Source organism: Trifolium pratense, linkage group LG4, assembly GCF_020283565.1.
Source record: "Trifolium pratense cultivar HEN17-A07 linkage group LG4, ARS_RC_1.1, whole genome shotgun sequence".
Classification (NCBI taxonomy): domain Eukaryota; kingdom Viridiplantae; phylum Streptophyta; class Magnoliopsida; order Fabales; family Fabaceae; genus Trifolium; species Trifolium pratense.
Genome location: NC_060062.1, coordinates 56,087,950 through 56,112,003, shown reverse-complemented (window position 1 = coordinate 56,112,003; position 24,054 = coordinate 56,087,950). Strand labels below are relative to the sequence as shown.

The 24,054-nt window shown below is 32.8% G+C and overlaps 5 protein-coding genes across 5 annotated transcripts; 1 reads left to right on the top strand and 4 right to left on the bottom strand.

The window, feature by feature from the left end:
- Positions 1-261: 261 nt before the first annotated feature.
- LOC123922976 lies at positions 262-1,215 on the bottom strand. Its single transcript, XM_045975628.1, has one exon. It carries the CDS (start codon positions 1,213-1,215, stop codon positions 262-264), a length of 954 nt encoding a protein of 317 aa, XP_045831584.1.
- A 1,970-nt stretch (positions 1,216-3,185) lies between these two features.
- Positions 3,186-4,142, bottom strand: LOC123922974. The gene has a single exon (XM_045975627.1). It carries the CDS (start codon positions 4,140-4,142, stop codon positions 3,186-3,188), a length of 957 nt encoding a protein of 318 aa, XP_045831583.1.
- A 2,912-nt stretch (positions 4,143-7,054) lies between these two features.
- Positions 7,055-11,217, top strand: LOC123922973 (proline-rich receptor-like protein kinase PERK13). The gene is made up of 8 exons (XM_045975626.1): positions 7,055-7,784; positions 8,166-8,603; positions 8,909-8,995; positions 9,090-9,160; positions 9,281-9,357; positions 9,718-9,865; positions 10,147-10,308; positions 10,930-11,217. Exons 1-8 carry the CDS (start codon positions 7,055-7,057, stop codon positions 11,215-11,217), a joined length of 2,001 nt encoding a protein of 666 aa, XP_045831582.1.
- A 112-nt stretch (positions 11,218-11,329) lies between these two features.
- LOC123921966 (transcription factor bHLH90) lies at positions 11,330-14,791 on the bottom strand. The gene is made up of 8 exons (XM_045974717.1): positions 14,454-14,791; positions 14,198-14,374; positions 14,017-14,068; positions 13,537-13,605; positions 12,952-13,458; positions 12,462-12,692; positions 12,158-12,334; positions 11,330-11,927 (listed from the first exon to the last, which is right to left on the bottom strand). Exons 1-8 carry the CDS (start codon positions 14,570-14,572, stop codon positions 11,862-11,864), a joined length of 1,398 nt encoding a protein of 465 aa, XP_045830673.1. The 5' UTR covers positions 14,573-14,791; the 3' UTR covers positions 11,330-11,861.
- Positions 14,792-17,447: 2,656 nt separating this feature from the next.
- On the bottom strand, positions 17,448-18,219 carry LOC123924052. Its single transcript, XM_045976817.1, has one exon. It carries the CDS (start codon positions 18,101-18,103, stop codon positions 17,603-17,605), a length of 501 nt encoding a protein of 166 aa, XP_045832773.1. The 5' UTR covers positions 18,104-18,219; the 3' UTR covers positions 17,448-17,602.
- Positions 18,220-24,054: the final 5,835 nt, after the last annotated feature.

Genomic DNA, 24,054 nt, shown 5'->3' with positions numbered 1-24,054 from the left:
TTTATGTCATCTTTCGGGTTTCTTTATATGATAAGTTTATATGATAAAAAATATTCTTAACAGAAATTTCACTAGAAATAGATATAAATTAAACTTTGTATTATATCACAAAAGAGTAGACCATTTACTTTACACTATCATATTGGAAAATATAAGCTCTTTATTTTCAACATTAGAAATATAAGCTCTTTACACTAAAGTGATTTACTATTTATCAAAATCGGATAAAGTCTCAACATGAGAAAACTTGGCAATTCCATCTCAAAAAGGGTGCAGGTTCCTACTTAATCCATTTTTATTCGTAAAGAGACTGAATAATTGGTGTTTGTATGGCAAAAACGATATTCGTTTGTTGCCATCTTTCTTTGTTTTATTTGTTACATAAGACTTCTCGTAAGCCGATAGTGCAACTTTGGGTTTTTCATCCTTCCTCTTTTTAACAACGATGTTATCAACCTTTATCTTGCTGGACTTTCTTGGAACCGTAGGATTCATTAAAACTAAAGAATCCTTATTGTCACTGTTACTGCGAAGATGAATATTTTGTCGAAATTTCCACAAATTTGACGACCTTGTTGAGTTGTTTTTTTCGTAACACTCACTGGACATCTCAACCATTGTCATATTTTTCAATGGCACATTTTGAAGTTCTTTTGAAATACCACCTGATATGGAGAGTGGATTTATGGATTTCGTAAGAAAGATCTTCTTTAGCGGTGGTCGAAGATGTGAGCCGTCATTATTTGGGGTAGGAAACAAGAGAACATATTGGTCAAAAGTATGGAGTATTGGTCGTATTTTTTCCTTTTCAAATATCTCATCGGCATATATATGCATTCCTTGGACTTCGCCGCATGCAAAACTAAACTCTTTTTCTTCAATATTTTCTTCGTCAATGTTGGGAATTTGTTTCTTGGTGCTGCAGTATGGATCGAGTTTATCTTGAACGGGAGCAGAGTCGTCAAAACCACAAAAATAATCGTGGTTAGTATGTTGTTTAGTGCTACAATGTTGGTCGAGTTTATCTTGAATGAGAGCAAACCCATCAACATCGAAAAGAACGTTGTTGTTACTTTGTTGTTTGGTGTTACAATGTGGATCAATTCTATCTTTAAGGGGGGAAAAGCCAGAAAAATCATGAAAAGGGTGAGGCGTACATAGAATTGATAACGATTGAACCCGTAGCATCTCAATATTTGAGGTGGTTTTCTGCATTTTGTTTGGATTGCGAGTTTGATATGTGTGGTAAAGTAGTGAATTGAATGTTGGAAATAATTGTGAAATGAGAAATATTTATATATTAACAACAATCATATGTAGGATTATTTTGGTTATAGAGCATTCAGTTAGTTTGAAGGTTTTATGATTTAGTTACACATGTAAGGTGTGAATGAGTGTTAAAAAGTTGCTAATTGCTTTTATGTTATACCTTATATTTGTTACTTATCAATTTTAAACCATAGATTTTGTTTTTTATTTTTTAAATAAGGAAATTATATTGGGCTTTACAACCATTTTTGCTCTTTTAGTGATTCGTTTGGACGTTATTTGTTTTGTTGGCGTTTTCAACTGCTCACACGTAAGTGCAACCTCCTCAGTTTTGCTTGTTAGTTGCTACTTATCATGTATGTTAATTATTTAGCATATGCGTATTAGTTACTAAATAAGCAACAAAACTTAAATTGAGAGACAAAATTGATTTTAGTTATTAAAAATTTAAATTATAACATATAATTGTATGTCAAAAATATATACAGGATGAAATAGTTAACTCTTCGTAAGGTGATAAAAAAGATGTATTATTCCAACTCGTGTTTTTAACTTTTCTGGTATTCTAAATACATTTATAGTTACCCTATATTATTATATAATGTATGTTGGATCTCTGCTGACTATAATTATTATTCTTTTAAGTGTTATTGTTTAAACTTGTATCGAGTTACTCCCTCCTCCCCTTTTTATAAGGCATATAGTTTGACAAAATACGGGTATTAAGAAAGTTGGTCTTAGTTTTGAATTGGTTGAAAAATTATATTGATTTTCCATATTTACCCTTAGTAATGATTTTCCTATAATTAGTAGAGCACACGTACACTTAGAAAAAATGATTTAATTAATGCTATTCAAAAAAATATGTAAAGCAAATAAGGGTAATTTTGAGAAAACATAATTAATGTAATTGACAATTGCAAAAGAGTCTTATAAAAATGTACAATTTTTTTGTCAAACTAGGTCATATAAAAAGCGACAGAAGGAATAGTTAATTGCATAGATCTAATTGATGATAACTTGTTATTTTGTTTATAGTGACTATATAAATTTATTGAAGTTTTGAAATATATTATAAATAATGATAATATAAATTGTAGATAATTGTTATTCTAACTAACCCGGTGATTAAGCTTTCTCTTTTTGTAAAAAATAAAATAAAATATCTTTTACACATTTTGAAACAACATTCTCCTGCTTATGAGATGATAGAGAGGAAGAAAAATGGAGTCATTTAACGGGAAGGGGAGAATAGAATGTCCGTTTAAATATGGATAGTATTACATAACATTTATATTTTTATTGTTTATAATTTATTTGTCAAATTCCATTTTGCGCTATTTAATCTATCATACAAGTTGTAAACACTTGTAGAATACCGAATTATTAGTAAATGTGAATTTTTCAGCCAACTTTGTTCCGGTCTTTTGCTTATGAATGAATATCGTGTGTTACCGACTCAATAAGATTGACGTTAAAGTCTTGAGGTCGAAGACTTATGATTGCTTCTGCATTATAAAGTATCAATTTGTCATTTTTTATTAGCAGTAGTAGTAGTTGATTGTTCTTATGTTTAAAAAAAAAAAATCTCCTTTAAAGTACATTTTCTTTTGAATATGGTGACAAGAGAGTTAGATGAAATAAAAATTATTTATTTCATGTCGTCTTCCGGGTTTCTTAATATGATAAGTTTATATGATAAAAAATATTCTTAACACAAATTTCACTAGAAATAGATACAAATTAAACTTTGTATTATATCACAAAAGAGTAGACCATTTACTTTACACTACCATATTGGGAAATATAAGCTCTTTATTTTCAACATTAGAAATATAAGCTCTTTACACTAAAGTGATTTACTATTTATCAAAATCGGATAAAGTCTCAACATGAGAAAACTTGGCAATTCCATCTCAAAAAGGGTGCAGGTTCTTGCTTAATGCATTTTTGTTCGTAAAGAGACTGAATAATTGGTGTTTGTATGGCAAAAACGTTTTTCGTTTGTTGCTATCTTTCTTTGTTTTATTTGTTACATAAAACTTCTCGTAAGCCGATAATGCAACTTTGGGTTTTTCATCCTTCCTCTTTTTAACAACGATGTTATCAACCTTTGTCTTGCTGGACTTTTTTGGAACCGTAGGATTCATTAAAACTAAAGAATCCTTATTGTTATTGTTACTTCGAAGATGAATATTTTGTCGAAATTTCCACAAATTTGACGACCTTGTTGAGTTGTTTTTTTCGTAACACTCACTGGACATCTCAACCATTGTCATATTTTCCAATGGCACATTTTGAAGTTCTTTTGAAATACCACCTGATATGGAGAGTGGATTTATGGATTTCGTAAGAAAGATCTTCTTTAGCGGTAGTCGAAGAAGTGAACCGTCATTATTTGGGGTAGGAAACAAGAGAACATATTGGTCAAAATTATGGAGTAATGGTCGTATTTTTCCATTTTCAAATATCTCATCGGCATATATATGCATTCCTTGGACTTCGCCGCATGTAAACCTAAACTCTTCTTTTTCAATATTTTCTTCATCAATGTCGGAAATTTGTTTCTTGGTGCTGCGGTATGGATCGAGTTTATCTTGAACGGGAGCAGAGTTGTCAAAACCACAAAAAGAATCGTGGTTAGTTTGTTGTTTGGTGCTACAAAAATGTTGATCGATTTTATCTTGAATGCGAACAAACCCATCAACATCGAAAAGAACGTTGTTGTTACTTTGTTGTTTGGTGTTACAATGTGGATCAATTCTATCTTTAAGGGGGGAAAAGCCAGAAAAATCATGAAAAGGGTGAGGCGTACAAAGAATTGATAACGATTGAACCCGTAGAATCTCAATATTTGAGGTGTTTTTCTGCATTTTGTTTGGATTGCGAGTTTGATATGTGTGGTAAAGTAGTGAATTGAATGTTGGAAACAATTGTGAAAGGAGAAATATTTATATATTAACAACAATCAAATGTAGGATTATTTTGGTTAAAGAGCATTCAGTTAGTTTGAAGGTTTTATGATTTAGTTACACATGTAAGGTGTGAATGAGTGTTAAAAAGTTGCTAATTGCTTTTATGTTATACCTTATATTTGTTACTTATCAATTTTAAACCATAGATTTTGGTTTTTTATTTTTTAAATAAGGAAATTATATTGGGGTTTACAACCATTTTTGCTCTTTTGGCGAGTCATTTGAACGTTATTTGTTTTGTTGGCGTTTTCAATTGCTCACGCGTAAGTGCAACCTCCTCAGTTTTGCTTGTTAGTTGCTACTTATCATGTATGTTAATTATTTAGCATATGCGTATTAGTTACTAAGTTAACAACAAAAAATAAAATTGAGAGACAAAATTGATTTTAGTTATTAAAAATTTAAATTATAACTTGTCATTATATGTCAAAAATATATGCGGAATGATATAGTTAAATCTTCGTAAGATGATAAAAAAAATGTATTATTCCAACTCCTGTTTTTAACTTTTCTGGTATTCTAAATACATTTATAGATACCCTATATTATTATATGATATATGTTGGACCTCTACTGACTATAATTATTATCCTTTTAAGTGATATTGTTTAAACTTGTATCGAGTTACTCCCTGCACCCCTTTTTATAAGGCACAGTTTAACAAAATACGGGTATTAAGAAAGTTGGTCTTAGTTTTGAATTGGTTGACAAATTATATTGATTTTGCATATATACCCTTAGTAATGATTTTCCTATAATTGCTAGAGTACACGTACGCTTACAAAAAAAAATAATGCTATTAAAAAAAATACGTAAAGTAAATAAGGGTTATTTTGGGAAAAAATAATTAATGTCATTGACAATTGCAAAAGGGTCTTATAAAAAGGAACAATTGTTTTGTTAAAGCACAATTGTATTGTTTTTTATTTTTTAAATAAAAGAAATTATATTGGGAATTACAACCATTTCTGCTCTTTTAGTGGGTCGTTTAGACGTTATTTGTTTTGTTGGTGTGTTTTTAACTGTTCAAGCGTAAGTGCAACCTTCTCAGTTTTGCTTCTCAGTTGCTACTTATTAAGTATGTTAATTAATACTTGTATTTGTAACAGTGGGATGTGGGCGAACTCTCTGATGCTATTTCTTCATTGTACATATATTGCTGATTTATATGTTGTCGAATCATATGTTGTTAAGTTAAGGCTATGAGCCTTATTTTTCTTAGAGTTGTTGAATTATTGAGAAGTCTATTTCGTTGGTTGTTGAATTTATTTTAATTCCACTACAATTTAATCAAGTAGATGATGTTATTTAATCAATTTAATGGTGTGACACCCTAGGTGAAGTATTGAATTAGTCTGATTTTGCATGATTATCGCTTTATATAACTGTTTTCGGTGAATATGGTGTTACATAACCTGTTATGAAGGAGGGGATGATACATGCACACACTCCGATCAAGTTAGTAGACGCTGAAAGTGAGAGGTATTTAGGGTTAGATAAGAAAAACTTGACCTTGCCCATAAGCTAGGTTTATATAGTAGGATAATTAGGGTATAAGGGAATCTAAAATGTTCTCTGGAACACCTGTCCTATTGACAGGTGTTAACTGATGGATGTGTTGCAGAATCTAGCGGCTCACGTGTCCCACTAAGTGGTAATGTCATGTATTTTAGGGCATTTCTATCGCATGGTCCATTCAGCTAACTGTTAAATAATGTTGACATAATTTTTAGAACATTCTTATATATAATGCAATATCTCACAGTGACACAAACATTTTTTCTAATATGCATAAAAGGTATAAGTATGATTAGGGGTGGACAAACACAAAAAAAACCCGATCGATAAACGGGATGCCCGAGCATTCCGACAAAAATGGGTCGGACAGGTTCAGATCTATGGGTTATCGGGTGGACTTTTCAGTCTTTTACACGGGCTATTGTGGTAGGTTTCAGATCATAAAATATTATCCATCGGTAACCGATCCAACTCTATTGAAAATCATAATAGTACCATCACAATTAATTACCATCCAATATAACGCACAACCTATACAACCCGAATCCGTTAAAACCGAACTCTCAAATTGGGTCAAAATGGGCTATATATCTTGTGGTTTGAGCTGGGTGGAGCTTTTGGGCCCAAACCGGCCCAGCCCGACCCATTGTCCACCATTAAATGCATAAAAGGTATAAGTATAAATAAATAGATAGATTTAGATGAATTGGGTCAAAATATCGGGTAATTAATCAACCCGTTTAGTAAGTCCCACCCGATTTAAATTGCGCGGCAAACCAATATTCAAGGAGAACAACAACACTTGTCATCTTAACAAACCCGAAGAAACAGAGCAAGAATCTATTCACACACAAAAAACGTAAAAAACAAAATCTATCTATGTCTCTCTTTTTTTTCCCTAAAATTAAAAAAACAAAGCAACAAAGAGAAATTATAGGCATAGTTATTAAGATTTTGCAAAAGCCAACAGATATTTTTCTTTTTTCCATTTTTGTTTTGCTCAATTCAAAGACAAAGAACAAACAAATTATTTTCTCTTCAATCTGAAAGCTTCGTTTCATCGAGCTGGCAATTCTGTTCTGTTCACGGCAGAACTTGCGCAGTTCGACAAATATTCCAATGTCGGAACAAAAAACATCATTTGTTATTATTGTTGTTTCTCAAAACCCAGTTTTATTGATTTTCTTTCAACAATATAAAACATTTTCATTCTTTTCATAAAATAAAATAAAATAAAAGTTTCACTTTCATAATTTTCTCGCAAACCATTGCGAGAAAACCATTAACTTGATATGGCTCCAAATATCAACAAAAACAATAAAGAAGGTGAACCTAAGAAACGATCTGGAAAAGGGGGAGGAAATTCCGAGGTTGTAGCTCCGCCGCCTAATTCCAATCCTCCGGAAAATTCTCCAGCGGAATTGCCACCGCCACTGCCACAACCACCGTCTAAGTCTCGTACGACGCCTAAAGCTTCCCCGCCATCGGAATCAGTATCACCTTCGCCGCCACCACCAAAGCCAACACAATCACCACCGCCACTTTCTCCTCCACCACCTTCACCGCCACCTCCATCACCGTCTCCACCACCACCCTCCCTTCCACCGCCGCAACTGTCACCGCCGCCTGCACACAATGTGAATTCTTCATCCCCTCCTTATTTGCCACGTAAACGTCCGTCTCCATCGCAGTTTCAATCCCCGCCTCCCTTGGGGAAGAAGTCTTCACCCTCAAAAGATTCACCTTCTTCTTCTTCTTCTAAACCCTCGAAAGATTCACCTTCTTCTTCTAAACCCTCGAATGATTCACCGAATGATGCCTTGCATGCAAAATCAAGAGATTCTTCTCCGCCTAGCTCCTCGCCCGCTGAAATAGTTGGTTACACCCTTGCCGGAGTTTTTGTTGTTGCCTTAGTTGCTGTAGCTGTTATTCTCGTGTTTAGGAGGAAGAAAACGAAAGGAGATGTGTATGGTGCACCCTATATACCACCACCTCATGGTATTAGTTTTCAAGTAAAACCAAGTAAGTTCTTATCTGCATTTTATAGTTATTCAAATTACTTCATACATTTGAATTTTTCAATCATGTTTTTAAATTGCAATCAGTGTCACAGTTGCGGTTTCCCTGCAAAACCTTCAAATTTTGGTAAAATGTGGATAAGTGCAGTCGATGCAATTGTGATGGCATTGTACCACAATATAAAATCTTGGAAGTTATAGTCTAGTTGCAATTACAGTTACGAATAGTCTCATGCTTTCAGTCTAAAACCGCAATTTAAAACCTTAAACATAATTAATTATATGTTTAAAGATGTATTAAAACAGTTTCAATCCTATCCTAAGTTTTTTTATTCATTGTGTGGTGTATGATTGCTCTTGATTAAAACCTGATATTGGCTATCAGGTGCTAATGGACATTACTATGTACAGCAACCTTCGTATGGAAATATCTATAGCAATGGGAACGTTGGAGGAAGCACCATGAAGCCGCCTTTAGGAGGAGGTCATTTAGATTCGGCACAGCCCATAAGTGCTCAAATAGTTTTTAGTTATGAGATGGTAATGGAAATAACCAATGCATTTTCACATCAAAATGTGATAGGGCAAGGAGGATTTGGGTGTGTTTACAAGGGTAGGCTACGGGACGGAAAAGAAGTGGCGGTCAAGACTCTTAAGGCTGGTAGTGGGCAGGGAGATAGGGAATTTAGGGCTGAAGTTGAGATCATTAGCCGTGTTCATCATCGACATTTGGTATCATTGGTTGGTTATTGCATATCAGAGCAGCAAAGAGTGCTTATCTATGAGTTCCTCCCAAATGGAAATCTTCATCATCACTTGCATGGTAATGTGAGTTTCCCTTTTTTCCTTATAAAAATTAAGAAAAATAGAGTTTATATATGTTCAAAAGTTTCCTTAGATGCCGCAAACCCTAACTTTCGGTCATTTTAATTGAAACAACTTTGAGCTGCTTCGTTGTAATTTTATACACCTTTATTTTGTTTAGTCTCATGTCGACTAGAGATATGACATAAATAGTTAACAGCTCTCATGTTACTAATCGGTTTTCGAAGTTGAGTTAGTCCTTTAAGTCTAAATTCTAAGAATAATCTATATGTGATTTAGTTTTTTATATGTGTGTTATTGCAGGAAGGGGAATGCCAGTGTTGGGGTGGGCCAATAGGTTGAAGATAGCTATTGGTGCTGCAAAGGGTTTGGCATATCTGCATGAGGACTGTAAGAATATCTGAACTGCACAATTGAGTTTTCAATTAATTTATGATATTTTTGCATTTTGTATGAATAACTAAAGTATTTTATGTATCTCTAGGCAGCCAAAAGATTATTCACAGAGATATTAAATCCGCCAACATACTTTTGGATGATGCTTTTGAAGCACAGGTATAATCACACCTTTTTTTGTTGTTCCACATTATGAAATATATTTTTTAATCAAAACACAATCTCTCCAAAATGCAAATTATTGATACTAATTTGTAATTCACCCTTGTTTTAACACAGGTTGCGGACTTTGGACTTGCAAGGCTAGCTGATGCTGCGAATACACATGTATCAACTAGGGTTATGGGTACATTTGGGTAAGATTCTACCACACTATTAACATAAATGCTAGACACTAATGTATATAGTCCTTTAAAGGAGTGTGCACCTTAGAATCGCGATTGTGATAACTGTCATGGTCGCTATCCTTGATATTGCAATGAATCGCAGTCAAATGCGACTGATGCAACTTCAATTCTAATCGTAGAAATATCAAAAACCTTGATATCACGCGATCTATATCATGGTTGTGAACCTTTTTATCAAAACCTTTGTCAGTACCATCTAGCAAAATAAAACAAAGTTATTGTGATTGGTTAGCAAGTTTAAATTTATGCATTATAGTTCAATTAAATTACAACAATAATAAACTAACTCTTTATGGCGTCTATTTGCAGGTACATGGCTCCGGAGTATGCAACAAGTGGAAAATTAACAGATAGATCAGATGTTTTCTCATTTGGTGTTGTCCTGCTTGAGCTTGTAACCGGAAGAAAACCAGTTGATGAAACTATGCCTTTGGGAGATGAGAGTTTGGTTGAGTGGGTAAGAACATACACCCTTCTTCTTATGTTTTCTTCTGAGTTTATACATAAGCACTTACGAAACTGCTTGTGAAAACAACTTATGAAACCTTCATAACCTGTTTTCTGCATATTTTCATAAGCTCTCCATAATAGCTTATAAAAACTGTTTATATGAAAATAATGAAATCCAGTTTATGTATGAATAATGAAGTTATGAATTTCAAATTGTTCAAATATATTTATATATAAACTAGTTAGTATTCTGTTTTTCTTATATATGAGATTGTGCTGTGTCCACAGGCTCGTCCACAACTCATCCATGCATTTGAGACACGTGATTTTGGTGAACTAGTAGATCCAAGATTAGAAAAACACTATGTGGAGAGTGAAATGTTCAGAATGATAGAGGCAGCTGCAGCTTGTGTTCGACACTCAGCACCTAAACGGCCTCGTATGTCTCAGGTGATTATAACAAATAAATGTAACAATTAGTGTGTGTTTGATCTTACTGAGGAGAATATCATTGTAGATTTTGACTCTCATCAAACATTATTTTGAAAAAATTAAACATTTTGTACCTCGATTTGGCCAGAGGTGATAAATTTAACTTGAGTTTGATGAACAAATGTACCGTAAAATTGATGAGATAAGGCGTGAACATGAGTTTATAAGTGGTGTATGTCCTCACTTTATAAGCTGGTTTTGTAAGGGTTGAATTAGATCCAACCCAAATTCTTAGACAGTATCAAAGCATATACAAAATCAGTTGGGTCACCTGTTATCAGGTCACGCTCTAGACTCGGACCTTGGGAGTGAGACGATGAGTTAAGAGTTTCACATTGGATGAGATACGGCTTAATCATAAGTTTATAAGTGAGGGCAAGCCGATTTTTTAAGGGTTGAGTTAGACCAAACGCAAATTCAAAGATTTTGTGAGCAAAACTATTTAAGCATAAATCACATTACTTCAGACTCAGTTCTGAATTAACAAAATCAATTTAATTCAAAATAGCATTTATGAAACATTCGCCTGCACACTTAGTTCTGAATGTATCATATGATTGCATGCTATATATATACCAGGTGGTAAGAGCTTTAGACACTGGAGATCAAATATCTGATTTGTCAAATGGGGTGAAATATGGTCAGAGCAGAGTTTATGATTCTGGCCAATATGACAAAGAGATCATGCTATTCAGGATGATGGGCAATGGCAGCTATGGTGATTCTTCTGATTATGATATATACAGTGCAGGATCCGGTCATTCAAGAGAGAATTCGAGACCACGGCATGCATGGATGCATAGTGGTTCGAGTACCGAGTCAGAATCTAAAGCTTTCAATAACCATAGATGCAGTAGTACAGAATGAGCACAAAAGATATGCATAATTTGACAATGAACAAATAGACACAATGAAGTTCGAGTAATGGATTTCACAGAATTCGCCTATTGGAGGGCCTTGAAATTGCAGGATCACAACACAACATGCTTTGGGTTTTACAAGGACTAACAAGAATTTGAGCTAGAATCAATACTGTATAAAAGCATTACTTAAACTCTTTTCTCCCTCCAATTTTTGTAAAAAGATAAATTTTGTTTGATAGGTATCTCTTAATGATGTTGGATTCGGAATATTTGAATTTCGTACTACACATTAGGAACGATACAGTGAAATTGATAACCAAAATGTAAGTAGTTTTGATAGTTGATATGGTGGCCTATTTTTCCATTATAAATTCTAGCAGTATATATGATTACGAATTTAGAGTCTTTCTGCAATCATATGAAGCCACAAACAAGAAAAGATCATTGATTACTAGTCATACAATACAGTTTTGTAGCATAATCATTGTCAGGATTCAGGAGTTAGTCAATTGTTCTTTTTTTGAATCCAAGAAAAATGGATATTCAAGTTAGGTTTGTAGTCCAACTTTTTCTGTTGCTTATTTACAGACGATAACCAAGTTGTTAACCGACAAGTTTATATAGTTAATAACCACTCCACCATTTTCCTCAACTTGTTAAATGCTTTATCAGATATTCTCTAAGTTTTGTTGCGGAAATATCCTGCGCAGTTGCCTGTGGAACAAAATTTAATCTCATTACAATAGAAAGGACATCCTATGAACTAACTTGGGGGTAGGATAGAAAATGAATACTTTTAGGGAAATAGTTTTGATCAACCTAGTCTTTAAATATGGAGGTTATATTTTGGTGTGAGAGACCAAACTAGCTAATGATTTTTCATGGTGATTCGAATTTTTAGCATATTTATTCGCGTACTTCACAGTTATAATTTAGAACCTTACCTCAACCATTAGAATGTTCAGGACTTTTCCATCAAATGTGGTCATGTTTGCATTTACCATATTGAGTCCAAATGAATCTATAGCTTCCATCAACCTTGAAAACCCACCTTGCTTATGCTCACAGCACAACTTAATCATGAAATCTGTTCTGCCAATACGATTCACTTCTACTTGCAACTAAGAAAATGTTAAGAACAATGAATTAGAACATTTAAGAAAAGGTTAGAAGAGATGTAATGAAAGTCGGTTACATCCATGACTTACAAAAAAACAACAAGGCTATTATTATGTCCATTTTTTGTACCTTCATCTGTGTATTTCTAGTGGAATCAGAAGAATTTTGCTTAATCGCAGTGAGAGGTAGACTTTTGGTTCCTTCTTCTTGTTCGTTGTCTCTTTTCACCCTAAATTGTAGTGTGTTCTTCTCACAGTCCTCAACTTCTAAAGCCTTGACCTCATCTTGAAGTTCTATCTCTTGCCTCTGCAATTCCTTTATATATTCAATCGCATCCCCAAGAATTGCTGCTCTATCCATCTGCCAAAGTTAAGTGGATTAGATACTAAAACAAACTTAAGAGAGAAAAGCTATGTAGTACCGACACTTTAGATTGAACGTGTGTCCGGTCCGGTGTCCAACACGTGTCGATGTTTGATACCAATACTTCCACTTTTTCAAAGTATTACTAGTGTCTATGTGTTAGTGTCACATTCGGTGTTAGTATCTGTGTCAGTGATTCATAAGTGAAAGGTGAAAACTATTGAATTAATGCTCTTGGGTTACACAATTTAACTACCTTGGTTATATTAGGGACTAGAGACCTTAGAGTAAAAAGCCCGGTTTTGATTCTTTTCCTCCTATTTCTCTCTGTGATGAGATTTTTAGCATGATACACTTCCTTTTTGGGCTCCCCCCTGTAAATTTTTTCTTTATCTTCTTCTCCATTGCCACTATGGAAACTCAAACTACTCTGACATTTCGCTGAAGTATTATTGTATCTGCGGCATTTAACTTTTGGTACAGGAGATATTTTAACTGGTTGATTCAGATATTCATGTGGAATCAAGCAACCAAAGTTTGAATCGAATGATAGGTGCTCAGTTGAAGGATTAGATCCATTGGAGGGTCCTTCAATGCCAGGATTAGAGCTGCTATGGTTTTCTCCAGCTAGACCAGGATTTAAAGTGTAACAATGCTCATTGAAGTTCATGTTGGTGTAGCTCTGTGCAGATATGGCTTCTTGGTTTATAGAGACAAAACAGTGTGCGGATATGAACTCCATGATATATATATCTTTTGGGATCTGAGAAAGATGAAGATTTTATTAACTTTAGAGTTTTCAATCAGAGGGTTATGCCAAGTACTAAGATTTATGTCTTACCAGCTTTTCAGTGAAAAGCTCAACAAGACCACCAATAATAGGGATCAAAACTTGGGTTCCAGTTGAGTCCTGTCAAAAGTGGAACCAAACATACACTAAATTTTCATTCTAAAAATGATATTAAAATGACTATGGTCCCGTTTGGATTTGACTTATTTTTGAGCTTATGAAAATAATTTATCCAAATAAATAAATTTTTATGTTAATTCATATAAGTTTTTATGGACAAGAATTGTATTTTTATAAGCTTTTTTTCATTAACTATCTTGAAAAACTTATAATAATTAATACATAAAAACTTATTTATTTACATAAGTTATTTTGCATAAACTCAAAAATAAGTCAATTCAAACGATTCATATGTCTTGTTTCAAATTAATACATAAAGGCAACACAATAAATAAAGAGAAGTGAAATTCTGACAAAGAAACTAGTCAAACTAGCTCCTATTTCCACACACACTCTCAAATAGAAAATTACCTCATGGATAAGCCATCTTGGTTGTTGGGATATTGCAACCTCTGCATGGACACTGTAGATCAAATAATTTTCATTAGTCTTTCATTTCATTGGCTAAATATAAAAAAAAAACTTATTTTTACCATACAAATATAAAAATAAAAATAAAAACTAATACACAGTGAGGGAAAAAGAGAGAGACCCAGAATAGAGAGACATTGCATAAGGAAGGTTGGCAATAGCCTCACAAGTCTTTGTTCTAACTGAATGATGAAAAAGGGAATCCCTACAAATAGGAGCCAAATGGTATTCTTCATCCATTTCCTCTTTGATATTCATGTTTCCACCACAACAGCAACAACCCATCCACTCAATAAACCTACACAAGAGAAAAATTGAATCAAAAAGAAAACTTCAAATGAATAACAAAAATGGGTTGTGTTTATGGCATTAAGTACCTAGTTGGGTCATTTCCATATTTCCAAACAACAATATAATCCCAAGCTTTAGTCTGAACAAAGGGTCTAAGCAGTTGAACAACATCAATATTACTCATTGTCACCTCCTGTGAAAGCATTATCTTTAGAACTTTTTCAGTGTGGTTTTTCTACATACACCTTTTGTGCGTCTCTATTTAAAGTGGTTTTCTACAAGTTGAAGCACATGGTACAGTACAGGTTTGTTAATAAATTAGGGAGTGGTGTACCATTGTGATCAGTAGCAGCAAATCTTTCTGACAAGGGTACTATTGCACTTGCACCTGTCCGGATTTTCGGGACCAGAAGTTGTTTTTAACTAACTTATTATTAGCCTTAATTAGTTAAATAGTCCCTTAAAGAAATTTTAAGTTTCATAATGGTCTCTTAAAGAAAAAAAAAGTCCGAATTGGTCCCTTATTGATATCACGTTTGTCACATTGGTCCCTTCCGTTAATTTATTAACACCAAATATATTAGGTGAACCAACATTACATGTGGTCCACCATAGATCTTAATAAATCATTTAATCTTAACATTTGATTCTTTTGTCAAAATAGTAACCATTGGATTTTGTATGTCTACCACATCTAGCAATACACCATCAACAGATGCAAAGTAAATAACCACAGATGTTAATTGGACAGTCAAAAGGTTCGAACTCCGGTCATGACGTTAGACACTAGTAATTTTGGTATTTCTGTCAGTTGATTGAGCTAGGATTTTACAAGAGGAACACCTATCTTGAGACAAATGGAAATTATGGAATAATTTTTTTTTTCTTTTTAGGTCAAATCAATAGTTATAAAACATCTTCAATGTTTGCATTTGAAACCAAGTCATCACTCACCAGGGACGACAATTTGACCCATACACAGTGAGCACTCGTAAAAAATATCCATAATGGATAAGGTAAAAACCCGCATTTTGGATACGAGCACAGGTATGAGTAATTACCCACAAAAATAAGTGGGTATGGCCGCGGGTACGCATATCTTAGTACCCACCCCGCCCCATACTCATATAATATATATTTATTTATTTTATTTAAATTATTATGTAATAATATAGGTATATCAAATTGAAAAAGAATTTAATTTATATGCACCGTCGGTGTAAAGTTATTTTGCACATGCGTCCAATAATATATCGACACATCATGTATGGTAATTAAAAACACATGATGTGTCACATTCATTAAATGATGTGGCAACGCGTCATTGGATGTATGTGTAAAAAAAAATTACACGGACGGTGCACAACAATTAAACTCATTGAAAAAATACAACACTATCAAACCATTACACATTTTTAATAAAAATCTTTATTTATAGCATAATGCAAACATAATGTGAATATATCAATAAATATATGAACTTTAGTATGAGGTTAGTAATAATTTTATTTATAATTTTCATGAGTCATCATTAAAATCTTTGAAATTTTTTTAATTTTATTAAAATGATATGATATTTTATAATTGATCGATTTATTTTTAGCAAAAATGCGGATAACGGGTACAGATATGAGTACTTAGGTACCCATAGGATATGGGTACGAGTACAATAGTTGTTACCCACGCGGATATAGGGATGAATACAAATATTTTTTCAAACTGCAGGTATTTGGATGGGTACTGTATATACCCTACCCATTGCCATCCCTCACGGTCATCATATTCTCTATTTTTTTCGGAGATAAAATAACAAATATTACATGAAACTCAGAACAATTAATATCACAAGTCTTATATATATTCAAACTCACTTTTTTCTGAAGCAGTATATTCAAACTCACTTAACTAGTTAGATATTGTATAGTTAAAACAGTTTTTTTAATCAATTAGTCTAATGACTAATTTTTTTTTAAGAGCTAATGACTAAAAATTTACCTCTTGTATAAATAAAAAATCTTGGGTTCAAACTTTAGCTATACTTATATAATATGATATGTCTCTGTTGTTACGTTAATGACTTACGGAGACAGTTAAAATGATTATTTAGGTGGTTCTTATTATTTTTTTTCTTTGTGGTCATGTATATAGCATATTTTAAGATTAAATATCAAGAATTTTTAATTTTAATCCTAAAAATATTATCCACTTTTATTCATTTGTATTTTTTTTTTTTAATAAAAGTTTTCAAACAATTGTTGCCTAATCATGAGCCATGTGAAACAGGCAAGCATAAGAGGATACGATTTGTTTTGCAGAGGAATGGTACATTATGTATCTTCATTTTTGTTATTTATTTCCTGTCTTTGTTAAGAATATAATTTTCAACGGTCAAGGTACATATATTCTCTTGGCCTGCAATGAAGAGATCTTCTGTGTCCTTGCAAATAATGAGATGTGTACTGCGCTATTAACATGTTTATCTAAAACAAAACTATAACCACTTGACAAAAAAAAATCTTAAATATAAGTCTCTTCTTAACTTATTATTTATACAATAGTTTCTTTTTCAAAAAATAAACCTTTAAGGTGTGTTTGGTAAGTCCAACAAATAGTTATACAATCGTTTCTTTTTCAAAAGATAAACATTTAAGGTGTGTTTGGTAAGTCCAACAAATTAGTTTATAGCTTATTAAACTAATTTATAAGTTTGTTAGAAGTATATTTTAAGTACGTATAAAATCAACACATAGTTGTAATTTGTGAGGTTGTAAGTTCGAACCTAGGGCCAGTGAAAGTGATAAATCTAATACTATCTACTTAGCAACTTGAGTTAGTATTTATGAAAAATTTATTCATAATATATATTAATCAAAATATAAATTACTGCTGTTGTCTTTGGAATAATATATAATTCATTACATTTACATCGGGAATTTTGAATGACTAGGTGTAAAAGTTAAAGCAAATAAAAATACTCCCTCCCGTCCCGTCCGAAATATAAGAAATAAATAATTTTTTAAGTTTATTAAAAAATTATTAAAAAATTAATGTACGTGATTTATATTATAAGTCAGATACATTGGCCAATAAATCTAAAAAATAATTTATTTTTTATATTTAGGACGAGAGGGTAATCTAAACAAAGTGGGAATGATTATTAGCATAGCATAAGATAAGATGACTAATCTTACATAACGTCCTATTGCATATATATATATAGTTCCATATGTCATGGTCATAAACCAGCTCTATGATGATCACTTTCATGATCAGATTTCATTTCAAAATCTTTCATTTGATTGTGACCATTATTAATATTACCATGTGGCTGAGATCTTCTTGTGCCTGCTGGTGGTTCAAAAGCAAGTCCTCTAGGCCTTGTAATTATTGGTGGAGGCATTCTTTTATCAACCCCAAATTCAATGTCCTCTTCTCTTGTTTCAAAATCATGAATTTGTTGTTGCCGATTCGGATTAGCGGGCCGTCTCTGCAGGCTGTTGTGTTGACGACTTTGGTTATTGTCATTGGTTTTATTGTAGCGTCGATTGCAGAGGCGTCCGAGAAAACAAGCAACTACTGAAATGACTAGTATTATTGCAAGGACAATGAAAACTGTCCCAAAAGACCCATTTGAATGATGGGGAGATGGTTGATTTGTGACTGTTTTTGGGTAAACTTGAACAGGTTGTTGTGGCTGTGCCTGTGGCTGTTGCTGTTGTTGAACTTGAAAAGACATATTGGATTGGAAGAAATGAAAAATTGAGTTGAGAAGTGTTTGGTAATTTGGGTGTAAAGGGGTTTGGTATTAGGAGTTTGAAGCTCTTTGTTCTTTGAGTGCATACCAAGGTTTTATTTGGGTTAACTACTCAAGCAATGGTGGATAATGGTTGGTTACCTATGAGAAGAGGTTATGTATAATGTAAGCGGCATCAAAATAATAAAGTAGGAATTTTAGAATTTAAAAACAGGGAGAAGAGGAGAATCTTCTTTAATGAAGAGATAAGTAAAAAATACATATATATTCCCTTAACCCATTTGTTCGTTACGTAATTTGCTCTCTTAAATTGTTTTGTTAGAGGGAAAATAAGAACATCTTTCTTGGAGCTTTTTGAGTTTAGACACAATATGCTCTCTCCCCCTTCAATAATCATCAAAGTTAAACTTTTGTTTTGTTTAAATTGATAGGAACGTAGCATACTTTATTACTATTGTTTAGCTTAACTTTTTTTTGGTGACATTGTTTACTTAACTTAGTTCCTACTTTTTAGCTTAATTCATGTGTGTCTATATATATATATATATATATATATATATATATATATATATATATATAGAGGATGTATACTATGAGAATGGTAAAGTTATATGAGAATATGAGAATTAATCGTAGCCATTAAATTTAAATGAAGGAGTAGGATTAAAACATCATTAACCGAGTCACGTGACATTATAATTTCAATTCAAATCTCTCTCTCCTCCACACCATCATCAGAATGATTCAGCGTGTTGCTTCTTCCCACCGTCTCTCCAGCTCCTTCTCCTTTCCGGCAGTTGTATGCTTTCCGGCCACCGCCTTCTTCCCATTATGACGCCACACCCACCAATACCATCAACAATGGTGCTTGAAATCAAGGAGATTAAAATCAATCTATTTATTTGAGTTTCAATTGGTTATGCAATTTGAACAATAAACTAAAACAGCCTTGGGTTTCTTCATCTAATCTTTTCTATTTTTCTTTTCCTTTCTCATGAGATTAACTTTGATGTGAGATTGATTCCAATTCTAGACAGAAAAAATCAGTGGGTTGGAGAAGATGAACAACAGGGGAATGAGTTTATGAGATAAAGTTTTGTTTTTTCCGCTCCTTTTTGTTGATTGGTTCCAATTACAAGCTTGATTTTTAATTTCAGTTTCCTCCATTGGAAAAATCTTAAACTATGATGAAAGAATCAATTTTTAATTTAATTTATTTAATAATAAACAAATTCACGGCGGAAATTGTTTGTGCAACCTCCACCGACCGCCGCCGTCTCAAATTCATGACCGTCAGCGTCATCTGCCTTTGATTAAAAGAGTTTAATTTCTATCACATTAAAATAACCTAGAACAGAGGTCGATGAACAAACGCAGAAAAAATCAAACCCAGAACCACGAAACGCCGTCGCGGGAAGATGGGTGGTAACGGCGGACCTTGATGTTATCCACAAAACGCGTGACCATAGAGAAGAAAGAAAGGAAAACAATAGAGGAAGTTGAACAGTACATGTGATGTGGATCGAAGAAGATGAAAGGGTGAAGGCTGGACAAGAGGAAGATGAGTTTGTCGATGTGTGCATAAACAATTGAATCAAGAGGGTGTGAAACTGAAACAGAGGAGGTGGGATTGATGGCTGAATGAGAGATGAACATCGGCGGCGGTGGTAAGGTCTGAGAGAGAAAGATTCAGCGAAGAAAGAAGAGAGAAGTTGGAGGGGTTTGTAATTGAGTGAAAATGACACATTAAAAAGTATTTTAATCTCAACCCTTAATTTTAATCTGATGGTCTATTATTCATTCTCATATTCTCGTATATCTTTATCATTCTCATAATATACATCCTCTATATATATATATATATATATATATATATATATATATATATATATATATATATATATATATATGTATAAAGCTTGTAATCAATGCAAATCTACTTAAATTCAAGGATAAATGATCATTTACCCCCCGCAAAATAAGCAAATTTTCATTTACCCCCTATGCAGATTTTTTTTCTATTTACCCCCTTGCAAAAAATAGATTCACTCATTTTGCCCCCTATGTATACAGCAGGACATGTGATTGTGCAAATTTGCTGACGTGGCTTGTACATGTGGAAAAAAATATTTATATTTATTTTTAAATTCCACGTCAGATAATATTTTTTTCAAAAAAAAAAAATTTCCTACAAAATTAATAAAATGAAATTTTTTTCCAAAATTAAAAGAAAATCCTACAAGTAAAATTTTTTTCCCTACAAAAAGTTTGTTTTCGTACAAAATTATTTATTTTTTCCTAAAATAAAAAAACGAATTTTCATATTTTTCTCCCAAATAAAGTTTATTTTCAAAATAAAAATTTTAAAAATTTATTTTCAAATCTTTTTGATTTAAAAAAAACAGAATCTTCACAGGTTTGCTTCCACCGTCGTGATCATATTCGTCGTCGTCTTCTTCAATCACCGGAATCGTCTTCTACTTCGTTATTGTCTTCTGCTTCCTTCTATTTTTCTAGTTCTAGGGCAAATGATTTTGGTATAAGAGGAAAACACGAATAAAACTTCTTTTTCTATTTTTTTTAATTCAAAGAGATTAACAAAAAAATAATGTTTTGTTTTTAAAAAATAAAGATCATGTTTTTTTTTTATTCAAAAAGATTTGAAAATAAATCTTTAAAATTTTTATTTTGAAAATAAACTTTATTTTGGAGTAAATATTTATTTTGGGAGCAAAATAAGAAAATTCTTTTTTTTTTTGTTGGAAATTTTTTTAAATTCTTTGTAGGATTTTTGCAGAAATTTTTTAAAAAATTTTGTAGGAAAAAAAATTTATTTGTAGGATTTTTTTGGGAAAAAAAAATCCATTTTTTTTTTTTGTAGGAATTTTTTTTAAAAAAAAAATATTATCTGACGTGGAATTTATAAAATAAATATTAATTATTTTTTCCACGTGTACAAGTCATGTCAGCAGATTTGCACATTCACATGTTCTGCTGTACACACGGGGGGCAAAATGAGTGAATCTATTTTTTACAGGGGGGTAAACAGAAAAAAAATATGCATAGAGGGTAAACGAAAATTTGTTTATTTTGCAGGGGGTAAATGATCATTTACCCTAAATTCAAACCTAGAAGCAACAAATATATATAGGGAATGTATCATATGAGAATGACAAAGATATATGAGAATTGTGAGAATGAATAATAGCCATTAGATTAAAATGAAGGATTGAGATTAAAACATTAAAGGTGTAGCACATGACACTCTCTAGTCTATCACAAACCCTCAATTTCTCTCCCGTCTTTCATCTGCGCTTCATCTTGATGCTCAAAATCTTCATGGTGCTAACTGATTTTTAGGTGTTTTTGATTTTTTTATATGTATCCTCACACGAATTCCCTTTTCTTTATCTGTGAATCCCTTTTTGTTTCACTCTTGTTGTGTCGTGACTCTCACACATATATATATATATATATATATATATATATATATGTGTGTGTGTGTGTGTGTGTGTGTGTGTGTGTGTGTGTGTGTGTGTGTGTGTGTGTGTGTGTCTGTGGGCGCGCCCAATAATAATAAAATTGGTTGGAGTTGGAGTCGATAATTGGCTTGGGTTAGCATGTCATTCGTGTAACAAAGAGGAGCATGATGAGGATTTTAATCACCCTTGTCGAGCTCATTTGGTTATTAAGAAGTATACTTAAAACTATAAAGAAGTGAGTGTAATTGATCACAACAACGGTCTAGTTGCTAAAGTAATGTGTCAAATTGGTCGGTATCCTTCTGGTGATAATTGGATGGCTATTAATACCAATGGAGCTTGAAATTTTTTTTTTTATAATTTCTATGAAACCTATATTTCAACTCATGCATTAATATGGGTGCCTTTTTTTATAATTTCTATGAGAAGATATATTTTCACTCGTACATTAATAGATACCTATTTTTTTGTAATTTCTATATTATACTCAAAGAGAGTACAATAATTTAAAACTAAAATAATTTTATCCACTAACATTTTATTTATCGTTGAGAATCATGGAATCATAGGGATGGAGATCATACTCATAAGCAAGATAGAGAACATAAGAGTATTCATGAGGAACATACTCATAGAAATTCATATTGAATGAATATAGATTGATAAAAGAATGAATAAAATGTACAATGAAATAGTTTATTTTATAGGACTATTTGGAGTAACTAACTCCCTAACTAACTTTCTAACCTCCTAACCAACTTTGTAACCTATCAACTAACTCTTATTGATTAACTAAGGATCTACTCCTCCGTCCCAAAATATAAGCAAAAGTAGGTAAACAAAAGTGAATATATTTGGTCCAAATCTTTAACCAAATACATTAAGTTTCTTTGACCAATATTTGCTTATATTTTGGGACGGAGGGAGTATATTCTTATAAGCCTCCCTCAAACTCAACATTGGAAAATTTACCAATTTGCGTTTGAATTACAATTGTTCTCAAAGTTTGTTGTGTGAAAAATAAGATCAAAAATTGCATTGCTGCAAACATCATGATGATGTCCAAGTCCTTAAGATCACAAGCCACCAACTAGTTCAATAAACTTCAAATCCAAAACGCAAATCCTTTAGCAAAACTCACACAAGACTTCAACAAAATGGCTATATCACAAGTGTTTGCTTGAATCCACTTCAGCAAGACAAGATTTTGTAAGGATTTCTGTCATTAGTGTATTACCACCAATGCTGCAAACATATATATTCCCACAAACAAGCTTCATGATCACAACATTATGTTCTGATAATTCAGCAAGTGCTTCCTCATAAGGCTGATCTCCAATGAAGGTGCTTTGTTTGAATTTGCACCAAACCTTCACAAAGCATGATAGGAACATACCAAGAACCCATAAGCCTCAAAAATCAAACCTTCACAACTAGCCACACATCATGTTCTAAATTCTGCAGCAAGTGACCTTCCAAATTTTGCAACAAGTGAACTTAGAAACAAAAGCCAAGGATCCAAAGATAATTGCACACTGAAGTTTGAACTATTACAATTGATAATCCAAGCAAGTCCATTGAACTGAACTCCCTCTTTCAAACTTAAAATTGGAAAATTTACCAATTTCAGTTTGAATTACAAAATCACCAAATTTTGGTGTCCACCAAAAGATGAATCAAATAATATTGAAAGCAACTGTCGAGTGATAATGCAGCCAACCGTTAAGCAACTGTTGCAATGGACCAAGAATCCAAAGAACTCCAACATATGAGTTTCCTTAGAGCATAATAGTTTGTTTTTTTTATAATCCCTTAGAGCATAATAGTAATGCAGGAAATCCAAAAGGAACCAAATCAAGCAGAAACAATGAGTTGCTCTAAGATGAAACATGGATTCATTGCTAAATAGTGCCTCAAATATTTCTTCAAATCCAAGCAACTTCCAAATACCAAAGTACAATGAGATGAGTGTAGTTCACATAATTCAATTCAAAAGTATGAACAGTCAGAATCAAAGCCAAGATGCAAAGGACAAGTTACCATTCCAATTTCCATGTGCAATCTTCTAAAAACTCTACGAACAAAGCAACTGAAACAAGAAGGAAAATGATACCATACGAAAATTGAAAGAACGTAGCCTCCAGGATCAAAAACAAAGTGCGATGATTTGAAAGAATGATAGCGCATCGATAACATCATTGCAAGAAAAAATACATTCGACGTGAGAAATTGTGATGCCTAAAGCACGATGGTGAGAAATGAAAGTGATGCTCTCCGGCGAAAGCAGTAGCAAATCAGAAAGTATCTCACCTTTCTTGCTGTTCTGATCTTGATCTTGCAAGAATAGGAAGTTTCCGTCGTGTTTGAACTTGACCTTGATCGGAGAAGAAAACGCTTGAACACTAGATTGATTCTGTAGTTTTAGAACGACTTCAGAAAGTACAAATTCAG

Excerpts from the sequence above, each read along its gene's own strand:
- LOC123922976 (XM_045975628.1), bottom strand. The coding sequence starts at position 1,215 with ATGCAGAAAACCACCTCAAATATTGAGATGCTACGGGTTCAATCGTTA.
- LOC123922974 (XM_045975627.1), bottom strand. The coding sequence starts at position 4,142 with ATGCAGAAAAACACCTCAAATATTGAGATTCTACGGGTTCAATCGTTA.
- LOC123922973 (XM_045975626.1), top strand. The coding sequence starts at position 7,055 with ATGGCTCCAAATATCAACAAAAACAATAAAGAAGGTGAACCTAAGAAA. Across the intron at positions 7,785-8,165 it reads TAGTTTTCAAGTAAAACCAA|GTGCTAATGGACATTACTAT; the intron begins GTAAGTTCTTAT and ends ATTGGCTATCAG. Across the intron at positions 9,866-10,146 it reads ATGAGAGTTTGGTTGAGTGG|GCTCGTCCACAACTCATCCA; the intron begins GTAAGAACATAC and ends CTGTGTCCACAG.
- LOC123921966 (XM_045974717.1), bottom strand. The coding sequence starts at position 14,572 with ATGCTTTCACAGGAGGTGACAATGAGTAATATTGATGTTGTTCAACTG. Across the intron at positions 14,069-14,197 it reads GCAATGTCTCTCTATTCTGG|TGTCCATGCAGAGGTTGCAA; the intron begins GTCTCTCTCTTT and ends TTTGATCTACAG. Across the intron at positions 13,459-13,536 it reads AGCTTTTCACTGAAAAGCTG|ATCCCAAAAGATATATATAT; the intron begins GTAAGACATAAA and ends CATCTTTCTCAG.
- LOC123924052 (XM_045976817.1), bottom strand. The coding sequence starts at position 18,103 with ATGTCTTTTCAAGTTCAACAACAGCAACAGCCACAGGCACAGCCACAA.